Source organism: Crocodylus siamensis, chromosome 4 (genome assembly GCF_052110815.1).
Source record: "Crocodylus siamensis isolate JL-2025a chromosome 4, ASM5211081v1, whole genome shotgun sequence".
Lineage (NCBI taxonomy): Eukaryota > Metazoa > Chordata > Crocodylia > Crocodylidae > Crocodylus > Crocodylus siamensis.
This window is the reverse complement of record NC_143398.1, coordinates 224,667,873-224,681,671: the sequence shown is the minus strand read 5'-3', so window position 1 is coordinate 224,681,671 and position 13,799 is coordinate 224,667,873. Positions and strand designations below refer to the sequence as shown.

Below are 13,799 nucleotides of genomic sequence, written 5' to 3'. Positions count from 1 at the left end.
CCAGATGTTGCTTATCTTCTTCTTGACAAGGATTTGTACTTTCTGATGCTTCAGACTTGTTCAATTTCTCCACTGCTGTTAATGGGTTATGTAGGCTTTCTTGTTGTGTGGTACAAAGTCCAGACTGTACTTCACAAAGTCCAGACCCCTGACCCAAGTTGCTGTTTTTCATTAAACCCCCAGTAGCTTCATTCTTCTGTTGGAGACCCTTAAATAGATAAGTATCTCCATTTCCTTTAACGCCAGTTATCTTCTCCAAATGGGCCAGTTTGTGTTCTGGCATGAACCTGTTAGCAAAACAGAACAATCCTATGTTGTTTTTATATCAGATATAAATAATACCGCTTGCTGCTGTTTAATTAACTCATTTAAAAAGAAGAGACCACGTAGTCAACAGTTTTGATCCTAGGAACAACCCCTCTGGAAGCTTGATAGTTTCGGTATCTTGGTAAAAGTAGTGCTTTTAAAAAGTACCAGACTCTCAGGCCTAGACTCTGACAGTGTCTTATGTTCCAGTACTGTTACAGCACCAACACTGCAAAGAAAAGACCCCATATGTGGTCATAGCCTTACAAAATCCGAAATAAGAAAACAGCTCTAAGAGGTATCAAGGCAGTTCTTCCTTAGCTAATACATTCTTGGTCTTTTGCTAAGATTATGGAGAAGGTAAATAAGAAGTGCAGTGGTGTTTGTTATCATGTGAGCATCTGCCAGAGGCAAGACACAGAGCCATAAATCATTACATTAAGGGCAACACCCATCCTATGTTAACTTTCATTTACCAAAAACCTGGGATAAAACATGAATCTTTGTGGTAGATCCCTCTACTCACTACCTGACCTATACAGCTCTCCATAAAAAATGGGGTTGCACGAAAAAATGGGGGAGGCACACATGGGCCAAGGGTTAGCGAGGATTTAGTTAGGGAGCTTCTGGAGGGGTTGGACGTATTCAAGTCAGCCGGCCCGGATGATCTCCACCACAGAGTTCTAAAGGAACTGGCCCAGGTCATTGCAAGTCCCCTGGCACAACTTTATGAGCACTCGTGGTGCTCTGGTGAGGTACCGGAGGACTGGAAGAGGGCCAACGTGGTCCCCATCTTCAAAAAAGGCAGGAAGGAGGACCCGGGAAACTATAGGCTGGTTAGTCTCAACTCTTAACTCCATCCTAGGCAAGCTGTTCGAGAAAATTATGCTGGCACACATCCAGGAGGGGCCAGCAGGAGACTGCATGCTTAGGGGCAACCAACATGGGTTCATCAGTGGAAGGTCCTGTCAGACCGACCTGGTGGCCTTTTACGATCAGATCACCAGATCGTTAGACGCAGGGGTAGCAGTGGATATAATCTTCCTGGACTTCCAGAAGGCTTTTGACACTGTCTCTCACCCCGTTCTCATTTAGAAACTGGGGGGCTGTGGTGTAGACACCCACACAGTCAAATGGGTCGCCAACTGGCTGGAGGGCCGCACCCAGAGGGTGGTAGTGGATGGGTTCTTCTCGACCTGGAAGGACGTGGGCAGTGGGGTTCCGCAGGGCTCGGTCCTCGGGCCCGTACTGTTCAACATCTTCATCAGCGATTTGGATGAGGGGGTAAAAAGCACCCTGTTCAAATTTGCTGATGACACTAAGATGTGGGGGGGCGTGGGTACATTGTGTTACCTGTTAGCAAAACAGAACAATCCTATGTTGTTTTTATACCAGATATAAATAATACCGCTTGCTGCTGTTTAATTAACTCATTTAAAAAGAAGAGACCACGTAGTCAACAGTTTTGATCCTAGGAACAACCCCTCTGGAAGCTTGATAGTTTCGGTATCTTGGTAAAAGTAGTGCTTTTAAAAAGTACCAGACTCTCAGGCCTAGAGTACATTGGAAGGATGCAACAGGCTACAATCAGACCTCGACAAGTTACAAGGGTGGGCGGACGAGAATAGGATGGGTTTCAACACAGACAGAGTGCAAGGTGATGCACCTCGGGAGGAACAACCGGCACCATACCTACAGGTTGGGGAACTCCCCTCTTATCAGCACGGAGGCGGAAAGGGATCTGGGGGTCATTACTGACTCCAAGATGAACATGGGCTGGCAGTGTGGAGAGGCAGTCAGGAAGGCCAACCACACCTTGGCATGCATCCACAGATGCATCTTGAGCAGGTCCAAGGAGGTGATCCTCCCCCTCTATGCAGCACTGGTCAGGCCACAGCTGGAGTATTGCATCCAATTCTGGGCGCCACACTTCAAGACGGATGTCGACAGCATGGAGAGGGTCCAGAGGAGGGTCACTCATATGATCAGGGGACAACAGGGCAGGCCCTATGAGGACAGGCTGCGGGACCTGAACCTGTTCAGCCTCCAAAAGAGAAGGCTGAGGGGGGAATCTTGTGGCCTGTTATAAACTAGTCAGGGGGGATCAGCAGGCATTGGGGAAGTCACTGTTTCCCTGAGCACCGCCAGGAGTGACCAGGAATAACAGTCACAAGCTGGCAGAGGGTAGATTTAGGTTAGATATCAGGAGGCGCTACTTCACAGTCAGGGCGGCTAGGGTCTGGAACCAGCTTCCAAGAGAAGTGGTGCAGGCTCCTACCCTGGGGGTGTTTAAGAGGAGGTTAGATGAACATCTTGCTGGGGTCATTTGACCCCAGTATTCTTTCCTGCCATGGCAGGGGGTCGGACTAGATGATCTGCTCAGGTCCCTTCCGACCCTACAAACTATGAAACTATAAAACTATGAAAATAACCAAAAGACTGTTAGGATTTCATTGTATATATGACCAATAGCACTAGAGTCTCTTAAGTATATTTTATATTTCACCTGCCTGACATTTAAACCAAGGGGGCTTCTTACCATCGTCCAAGGTACAGTACTCTGTTCTAACACTTGTAAGCTTTGTACAATATAACAGCAAGACACTGACTTGGAAAAGTATACATGGTATAGCGCACAACTCTGAAACTGCCTAGGGTCCTGCTGGCTCCTCAAAGCACTTTCAGTGAATTAAGCAAAGGCAGGACTTGCATAATGCAGGATGAAACACAGGTACTCAAATCACATATAAGCAAACTAGAGAGCACCTCACTTTGCTGCTCTTACTAGGAACCAAAATCCCATTTACAGATGGGGAAACTAAAGTGGAGAGATTAACTTTCTTTCCTGAGACCCCAGAGACAACTCAGAAGCCAGGAAGTCTTGACTCTCCTATCCTGTGTTCAAGACTACACCTCCCCATTATAGATTCATAGATATAGGGTCGAAAAGGACTTTGTAGATCTTTTAGTCCGACCCCCTACCCTGGGCAGGAGAGAAAACTGGGCTCAAATGACCCCAGCTAGGTCTTAAAGACCCCCAAGGTAGAAGCCAGCACCATTTCCCTTGGAAGTTGGTTCTAGACCCTAGCTGCCCTGGCTGTGAAGCAGTGCCTTCTAATGTCTAGTCTAAACCTACTCTCTAATAACTTATGGCCGTTATTCCTTGTTACTCCAGGAGGCGCTCGGATGAACAAGGTCTCTCCCAATCCCTGCTGGTCCTCCCCTAGTAAGTTTGTAGATGGCCACCAAGTCCCACCTCAGCCTTCTCTTGTGAAGGCTGAACAGGTTAAGATCCCGTAGCGTCCACTAGTAGGGTCTGCCCTGCTGTCCCTGGATCATGCTAGTGGCCCTCCTCTGGATCCTCTCCATGCTGTCCACATCCCTCCTGAAGTGCGGCGCCCAGAACTGGATGCAGTACTCCAGCTGCGGCCTGACCAGTGTTGCATAGAGGGGGACAATCACCTCCTTGGACCTGCTTGAGATGCATCTGTGGATGCATGACAAGGTGCAGTTAGCCCTACTGACTGTGTCCTCGCATTGGCAGCCCATGTTCATCTTCGAGTCAATAATGACTCCAAGATCTCTTTCTGTCGCCATACTTTTGAGAAGGGAGTTCCCCAGCCTATAGGTATACTGCTGGTTCCTAGTGCCTAAGTGCAGCACCCTGCACTTCTCAGTATTCAATCCCATCCTATTTTCATTTGCCCACCACTGTAACCTGTCCAGGTCCCACTGTAATCTGTCCTTCCCTTCTAGCATCCCCACCTCACCCTAAATCTTGATGTCATCTGCAAATTTAAACAGGGTGCTTTTCACCCCATCGTCCAAGTCTCTAATAAAGAAATTAAACAGGGTGGGCCCAAGGACCAAGCCCTGGGGGACTCCACTGCCCACTTCCCTCCAGGTCGAATATGACCTGTCCACCACTACTTTCTGAGTACGACCCCTCAACCAATCTACAATCCATCTGACTGTGTAGGCATCAATGCCACAGTCGCCTAGCTTTTTAATGAGAATGGGGTGGGAGACAGTGTCAAAGACCTTGCTGAAGTCCAAAGACTACATCCACAGCAACACCTGCATCCAATGATTTTGTGACCTGATCAAAGAAGGCAATCAGGTTGATCTGACAGGACCTGCTGCTAATGAAACCATGCTGGTTGCTGTTGAGCATCATCCCTGCTGCTGGCCCATCACAGATGTGCTCCTTGATAATCTTTTCAAAGAGCTTCCTCAGGACAGAAGTAAGACTAACTGGCCTATAGTTGCCTGGGTCCTCCCGCTTCCCTTTTTTAAAGATGGGGCCCACATTAGGGCTGTGCGAAACAGCACTGTTTCATTTCGACTTCCGTTTTGCTGTTTCAATGGGACAGTGTTCCTTTGGAGTTTTGTTTCATTTCAAAACCACTGTTCCATTTCATTTCATCAAAACTGTTTCGCTGTTTTGCTGCTGTTTCAATGTTTCACCCATAGGCTATAATGGGGAAGCATGAAACTACCTATAACTTTGTCATTTTGTGCCCGATTTGGATGAAACTTGCAGGGATAGTAGCCCCCTTCTGAGGGCATGATGCCTGCCAAGTTTCATGGAGATAGGTACAGGGGTTTCTGGGAAACTGCATCTCAAAGTCTTGAAAGCAAAATGTGTGTGTGTGTGTGTGTGTGTGTGTGTGTGTAAGGCACAACTGTTTTTCTGTCCCGTCCCCAGAGCACTAGGATTGGAAGGGACCTCAGGGAAGGATATCACAGTCACTGGCCAGCTACGCAGTCAATATCAGAGCAGTCCTTCCCCACTCTTCCCCCTCTCTCTCCTTAGTTTCTGTTTCCCTGCAAGCAAGCCCAGCTTCGAAACTCAGAACATTTTGAAACTTTTGAAATGTTTTGAGTGCCCTCGTTTCATTTTGAGGCTGTTTCAAAGCCTTTTTGTTTCATTTTGATTTCACTGTTTTGAGCTCGAAATAAGTTGAAATGAAACACCTGGCGAACTTACGTACAACCCTACTTTCCATGCCCTTCCTTCTTAGATATAAGGTACATTTCAACATAACGATATTCAGCACACAATGATCACTTAGTGCTATTTAAAATGTCACATTTTAAACAATTCTACTTTGATATGTGTTTCTTAAGTTTCTTTCAGTTATGTTCCATCCCAGGGAACAGCTACTTCTTACCAATTTGTGAAATGAACTTTCCTAAATTCATATAAAACTGACTGAAATGCTCTATCACCATTTCCTGCAGAGTCATGCCTTTCCTAAATGTATACCTATGCCTTAAGGTCATTCACCTGAACATCATTTGTTTCTGTGGCCCTCTTTGGCAGCACATTTCATGTGATTAATACTACTTAAGATATATAGGTAAGTTTGAATTCCCAATTTCCTCTTAATTTCCAAATTGTTTAGATTATGTAACCTGTTTATTGAACTGTTTACCAGAAAAACACTTGCTCTATTTTATCAACCCTTTCTACAATTCCTTACACTTCTATACTCAATCCCATTAAAGCCTGAATTTCTGAATTAAGAATAAACTGCTTCTTTAGCCTTTTGTCAAAACAAATATTCTTAAATCCTGGAATCATCCACATCACCCTGCAATGCAGAATGTTTAAGTGCAAACAGATCCTTTCTTCGAAATGATTACCAAAATTCAACCATATACATACTATGCGAGGTTTATTGCAGTTGTACACTTGACTAATTGCTTTGAGGATTTTTCTGCAATAACCTCTAAATCCCTCTTCCTAGTTGGTATGCAGCATAACTATTCCATTTAATACATACTCCCTACTTTGGGTTGTTGCCCCCAGATATATAATTTTACATTTATCTACATTAAGCTGTACTTTCCATTTACTAACCCAGTCAGCTACATCTTCCAAATTCTTTTTGTTCCCCATTATTTGTTATATCTATATGGTAGATATAATCAGTGACTTGAATATTTCACATTCATTCTCCTCACCAAAATCAATTACAAATATTATAAACAAGAAGTGAACTAAATTATCTCCTAGAAATATTAGCCACTCTCCACCAATTTCATTTTGAAAAAAAAATTGCCCGCTTTTATGAATGAATTAGTTTCTTTTCATACCAAAACTGATTCTTTTTTCCAGTAACTTTTAATATATAATCATATCAAAATCTTTCATAAATAAAAAAATTACAGTTGATTTTCATGCTACTTTATGGGAAAAAATATCTTAGCAGCAAGGAATGTACCATATATATGGAGACAGGAGCCATCTCAAATCAAGTAGTATTTGTCATTTCCTTTGCTTAAATTTCACTCATATAGTATTAATATAATAGATATAGAATTTCTTGATATATTTCCTGATGGAACCTTAAAGAGATGCAGTAAGAAGTAGGGCTGCTGCCCAAATAACTATCCCTGTGACACTCTCACCTTTCCATTCTCCATACCTATAATAGTGAAAGTTTAAATCAATGAGACAAATGGTCGCTTGGTGTTTCTGAGTACTGGGTCATTTAGGTGTTTGGAAGAGGTCAGTGGTACCCAAGTTTAGGCATCAGAGTTTGAAAACTGTGGTGACGGCTCTAATCTGCATCTCTTTTTAGATCCCTATTTACTTTCTGTCCTTTAATTTTTAAAATGTGGAAATATTGGATGTTTATATACATGCTCTGGAAGTGGAAGACAGAGGTGCTTTAATTAGAGCAGCTCCAAGAGCCACTCTATTTAAAGTGCCCAGAGCGTCACATGCATCAGCATCCCCACACTGAAAAATGGTGGCAGTGGTGCTTTAATGAAAGCTTGTGAAATAAGTTTTAGTTAAAGTGCCCCCACCACCATTTTTCAGTGCAGGGATGCTAATACATGTGACACTGGAGTCTGCTGGAGCACAGTAATTACTATGCTCCAGCAGACTCAATTAATTGATTAACTATAATTATAGCACATTGGAGCAGCCTCGCTGCATGTGTATAGGCATACATTAATAGCAAAGTAATCCTAAAATCCACGTGAACTACAGCCTTTTACTACTTTTTTTACTCCTACAATCTGAGGTTCTCAAATACTACAGTGTATCACAATTAATTATGCCTTGCACATTCCTGTACTGTGTTATTACATAGGGAAAAACTGAAGCTGGAGAGGCTAAGTGACAAATCTACGTTAAAGAAGCCTATAAATGAGTCAAGCATAGCACCTTTGCCTCAGCTCTTAGAAACAAACCATGACAGCAACAATTACAGATCCCATTCTACTACATACTTCTTTGTAACAATGACTACCTGTAGTTAAAGGCAGGATAGATTTGCACTTTATAGACTAACTAGATAGGGCACGTTTACTCTAAGAATAATTTTTCTATAAGATTAATTCATTGGTCTTTGATAACACCAAAGAAGGTACTATAGTTAGAACGATGGAGGACCAACTAGTTGGTCAACATCTGTAATTTTGCCCAAACAAGTTAAACACTCTGGACCAAGATTCCACATATGCAGAATGGTTATAACTATATTTTTCGTACAGTTAAATGCGAGTTGAGACCTATAACTAAAAAAATACTATTTTTATCTTTAAGCCAACAAGTTACAATGGCTGGTTGTTAAATGTAGTCCAAATAAATACCACGATGCACGTCACATTTATGTCTTGTTCACACTACTGTACATTTCTTATTACATTACATTACTATACTATACATTTCCTCTATTACCATCCTAGGGAATGATTTTTAAAAATGGTTTTGCCAAATAAAAACTAGCTGGCACTGTGTAGCCTGTTTGCATAATTTGGTCTGAAAACTATTTGCCATTTAAATAGTCCCTTGAAGTGTGAAAGATGGGGCTACCCTTATATTGTTCCTCCTAATATTTCATCACAGAGAAGTAACAACGCTGCTGGGAGCTTGGGGCAGCAGAATGCATTGGGATAGGGGCGACTTCTGGTTGTTGACAGGCCGCTGGTGCAATTATGTGGTAGTGGCAGTTGCAGCAGCAGCTATTTTTCTATCCCTACTCCCCTGCCCAAATCAGCGCTGCTGCCCCAGTTGCCCCGTTGTAGTTCTGCTGCTGTTTTACCACTTATCCCCAATGACACGTGGCCCAAATTCCAGCTCTGATGACTTCTTCTTACCCAGTTTTCAGTCTTCGTTAATCTGACCTGTCATTGCACAATTTTTAATAATATTAGATAAGACTTCACCAATTTCTCTTTGGAACAAACTATTTAATATCCTTTACGTAAGACATGTGTGTGCAATCAATTCTGTGGTATTTACTTGTATTACACACACAGTATTCATCATCTTGACAATTTTTTAAGTTTTAGAACCATTTCACTTAACAGTTTTAAAAAAAGGATTTATTTGATGGTTAACTTTGGAACAAGTTATCTGCATTAACTTCCATTGTTTTGGCATAAAGTAGTTCTGTATATTTTACCAACAACAGTGCAGACATGATAAAGGATGTAGGCAGAAAGCCACAAATAGCTATAGCTAGAATCCTAGTATTCAGGATAAAAATAATTCATTTTAGGGGCTTTGATTGGAAATGTTTTGTTGCAGACAAGTTTTGGACTTTGAGCTTTAGTATTGTCTAAAATGTTGTACCTGGATATAACATTTATGACCCCTGGAAGACCAGACCATACACTGTAAATCATATAAAGTATAAACTAAATTTCAGCATAGTTGAAATGATGTTATGGACACAATACTTCCAGACCACTAGCATGAGGTTTAAACATGACCCTTGAAAATTAGAAGGGAAAGCTACCAAATTTAATTCACCTGATCATGCCTATTTGCCAGAAGTAAATCAGAGGAACAGACTGACCAGGTAATAATGTTTACAACTGCAATCTTTTCTAGCTTATATGCATTCTTATAAGTAATGCTTGTTTATTCAAAACTTGGTGTAATATACAATCCAGACCTTGACCCCATAGAATTTGATTTAACCTAAAACAGAACTCCAGCTAGTGTTTCTAATGCAGTTCCTATTCATCTGACAGTAACATCATTATCTTTCTATTCTTTTTGTTGGCGTTTTTTTTAATAAAATAGTGCATGGACTGACTGTTGGTGCCAATAAAGGAAGCTGATTCCAATAAGTAATGTTTCATTAGGGTAAATGAGGTGTTGTGAATAAACACATACAATATAACATGACAACATGTTATGAAGATAGAATGCAAAATACACATCTATTTAAAGTAAATGTGCCTAGACTTCTTGGTAGTGCAGTTTCATAGCACAAATGCAAAGATAATATATTTAGTATGCATTGAAAAGGCTAAAAATATCTGGTGGCCAAAATGGCAAACATTCAGATTGGCATGCCACATCATACATGGAATATCATGCAATTTCCATTATTTAGCTACAATTGCATGAAAGCTTGTAATTTTTAAGCCATTGTTATAACATTTCAAAGGTAAAACGCTTTCTGTTCTCTGTTCAGTCTTGGTACATGTAAGACTTTCAGGGAAGCGTAGATGCAAAGATTTGGAGAGATTTTACTTGAGGTAGGAAAAAACCCAGAAATGGTTTCTACCTTAGTCTGAACAGCTAACTGAACTCTAACCTTTTTGGAAGTCCAGAACTTCTCTGTCCTTTTTTTTTTTTTTTTTTTAACTCCAGGTTCCTGGGTTAACATCCAACAGCCTCCTATCTTATCTTTGCTATTTTACGTTCAGATTTTCTTTACCTTGTCTTTGCTGATACCCTGGGCAAATCAAATAGAGAATTCAACAAATTTGGGGATTCTGACTGACTCAGATACGAACTCCAAATGAATGCCCTAGCACTTGTCCAAGGCCATTGACATACAAAAGCACCTTTGGTGCAAAAGGGTGAACTGGGGGGTCAGAAGGAGGGGAGTTAGCTTTGCCCCCTGCCACTTTGTGTTATCTATATTTTATCTTCCACCTCTGTAAAATGGAGATTTTTTTTACTTCATTTTACTGGATGTCTTAACTTGTGTTTGTAAAACTGCTTCAGATCCTTAACTGGAAAGTGCTATGGAAGTTTGGATGTTGTTGCTGTTGCATCAACAAGACTCAAGCAAGTATCAGAATGCAGACTGCACTTGGAAGAGACAGAAAGACACCACATGTCACATTTTTTGCAAGTAATGCATTTTTGTGGGTTTTGAGGAGAGATGGTAAAAGCTGGGTTAAAGAAGCGTACATCGACAGTTCATGGCAGGGGTGTCCAACTGGTTGCCAGTGGGTTCGGGGGTCCAGACAGGTTAATTTTTGACTCTCAAACAGCTGCTGCTCCTCCAATTGCTTTGAATGTAACATCAGCCAAAGTCTGTATCCTGCTCCTTCTTCCAGCTGCTGTTTCCTGCCCTGGTGCTAGGGAGTGGGGCAGTGCTCAGGGTGAGGGGTACTGGGGCTACATGGAGGAAAAGGTGTCTGTAAGGGAGAGGTGTCTGTAAGGCCACACACTGCAGTGAGTCGGGGGGGGGGTGCCTGTGTGGTGCAGGCCTGTGGGGGGTGTGGGGACATACAGTGCAGTGGGGGAGGTGGGATTGCAGGGTTCGTGTGCAATGCAACAACAAAAGAGCAGCAAGGAGCAGCAGGAGAGCATCCACATGCTGTGTGTCCCAGTGGCCTGTGGCTTGTGTGGTATGACCCCTACTGGAGTGGACCCCAGGGGCTTAGAAGTTGGACCAGCCTGGCCTGTGACTATGGGTATTGCAACATTCTCAGTATCATGAAATTCCACTATATTTTTGCTCAGAGACTGCCCTCTTCCCACCCTCAAAATCCTTACTCCTTTCATGTTTAGATTATTCACAGTTAACAAAATTGAATGTAAAAAATATTGCAACTGTGCATGTAAGTACATATATTCATATATCACTGGTCAAATACATGCAGCACTATCGTAACTGCATGGGCATCCCTTAACCTTTTAAAAAAATAACCTTCTGAGTGCTGCAGGACAAAATAAGGCACCCATCAATCAATATTTACCCTGAGCAAAACAGAACAGATACAGATAATTAGTCTGTAATTCTGTTCTCCACACCAAATCAATGCTACAGATCAGCTTGTAGGAGAAAAGTTGTCCTATTTGCACCTTACTCAGTGAGCTACTCTTTATTTTGTGTTTTGATGCATTTTCAAGACGCAAGAGTCCTAAGATTTTTTGTTTCCTGTATCCAGGTATTCCAAAGCTGCAACCTGAATCAAAACTAAAAAAGCAATTATTTCTCATTTTCTTTCTCCCAGGAAGCAGCACCCCTATGATGTATTATCATTTCCTGATCTGTTTCATACAGAGTGCGGAACAGGTTACCTGAAGAAGTAACTTCCAGGAATGCCATGAGGGACAGCGCTGGGGAGATTCATGACTAAGGGACAAAAAAAAAGCCAGACGGACACAACAGAATGTGAAAGATTAAGACAGAAAACAAAAGACCAAGAATGTGAGAGAGAAATTAGGATAGGGGTTTCATGTGAATGAGCAAAGGTGGTCAATGGCTTAAGATCTATAAGGCCAAGAACAGATGTTCATTTGCCCTTGAATAAATTGTACCTGTGTTTGTCCCAAAGCAGAAATATCCCAGAATGGCACGAATACACATCATCCTTCTAATAATCAGGGTTTAGTGAGTAACTATTACTTTTCTGTCATTGAGTCACTGATGCAATCCCAGGATAACTGTTCAGATTAACTTTGCATTGACCTGGGATAAACTGTTAGTACTTCTTATCCTGTGAACCCTTTTAGAATGTATCCTGGGACAATGGAGATGGATGTCTGAAAAATTGCACTTTGTTCCAGGATAAAATTGTTTATCCCCAGACAAAAGCAATGTCTGTTTATAGCCTGTCTCATCTTCCTGAGTAAACTTTCTCCAGAAGTGCACTTTTTCTTTAATGAGTCTCTGAGACTTAGAAGCACGGTCCAGTAGCTTCCTATTGATAGAAGGAAGGATTGAAATGATAGAGTACTGATCTCCCTTGACACCTGTGGGACACTATCCACTATTAGTACTTAATCTGTTTTTTCTTAAACCATAGCCTTTTCTCTTCAAAATGCTCGGCCACACAGTCTATAGTATACATCATCCCTGCCAACAGATAAAATATCCAGAGAGAGTCCTGGAAAAGGGGTCTAGGACTGGCAGCATCAGATGACCCTCCTGTTTTACATGTTTTTAATGTTCTCAGAATAGTAATGTGGGGCTGCCAGGTGAGCAGAGCCTGAGACTTGGAAACACTAAGTCTCATAATGAGTATGAGGGTCCCACTTCCTCTAGGGAATGTTACACAAAACAGTGCTTTTGGCCTAAGAACTGCTCAGCAATAATTTAGCTTGTTAATCTTGTGGCCTAGTTGATTAATATAGTATATAGGCATTCCTGAGAGAGTAAGGCTGTGTTGAGCTTATATGCTTTACTTCTTACTCAGTAAAGGCACTAAACCCAGATGAGCTGTTTGGTCCTATATTTTCAGGATGGGAGTGGCACATAGGATAGGAAATGAGACCAGAGAAATGAAGCATGAAAGGAAAAAACAATATAAAATTAAGTCTGAGAAGATAAAAAAAAAAAAAGAAGAGAAAATAGATATGGAGAGGGAAAAGAGGAAAACAGATTAAGAAAGCAGGGAGAAAATAAAGACAGAAATCCAGTTTGGAAATCACCTCTAATGATACCCACTACATATTAGCTCAAGAAAAAGTAATTGAGGCAGTTTGCCTCAACTCAAGACTTTTAAGGCACAGTTCTTCAAAAATACCTAGGCTCACTGAAATCAATGGGATTTAGACCCTTAAATACCAATGTCGATTTGGGCTGAAGTCATTTTGAAAATAAAACTTAGATACTTACATCACTTAGATTGTTCAAAATTTACCATCTACCTATTTTCCAAATATTTTCTGACAGAAAACCTTCTGTATTATAGACTCATATTTCAAAGCTGCACTAATTTTCTTATCATCTGCATCTTCCCTCCCCAATCTGGTTTCATCTGAAATTAGCTGCACAGTTAATGGACATATTTACATGTGCATTAACACACCTTTTCTAATACACTTTAAATTTAGTAACTCCAATATAAGGTACTAAATTAATGTGCATTAGGCTGTGCTAACATGTAGTAGCACATTTGCATGTTTTTTTTAGTAATACTTAATGTGGAGTAAACTACTTTAGTGTGCATTAGTATAATGTCACTTGTTTACGTGATGCTCTGATGCAAAGTAAAATAGTCTACTGCGCATTAAAGCGCAAGTGTATATGCGCCCACTGGCTACAAACTCCTCCCTCAGAGTGTTCTCTCTAACCCTCACTGGAGGAAGAGGGCAAACAGATCTCTAACTGCCAATTGCATTGTACATTTGAAAGTATTCAGTGTATCCAAAATGCCTGAATTTCCAACATTAAAACTGCTGCATAAGATATGTTACTAAATTGACAACTATTGGCTGTGACTGATAAAGGTTGTAACTGAAACCTTCTTAACCTCTTCTTCCAGAAAATACC

The 13,799-nt window shown here is 41.3% G+C and overlaps 1 protein-coding gene across 9 annotated transcripts in view; it reads right to left on the bottom strand.

The window, feature by feature from the left end:
• The window catches only part of QTMAN (queuosine-tRNA mannosyltransferase), a 298,926-nt gene that overhangs the window by 47,867 nt on the left and 237,260 nt on the right, over positions 1-13,799 (bottom strand). For 8 of the 9 annotated variants that reach the window (XM_090045821.1, XM_090045816.1, XM_090045823.1 and 5 more), the window contains one exon: positions 1-287. This exon is cut by the window's left edge and continues 76 nt beyond it. The exons of the other annotated variant lie outside the window; for it this stretch is intronic. In XM_090045821.1, coding sequence (XP_089901947.1) covers positions 1-287 — 287 coding nt within the window. The remainder of the gene's footprint in view (positions 288-13,799) is intronic. 9 annotated transcript variants of the gene reach the window in all.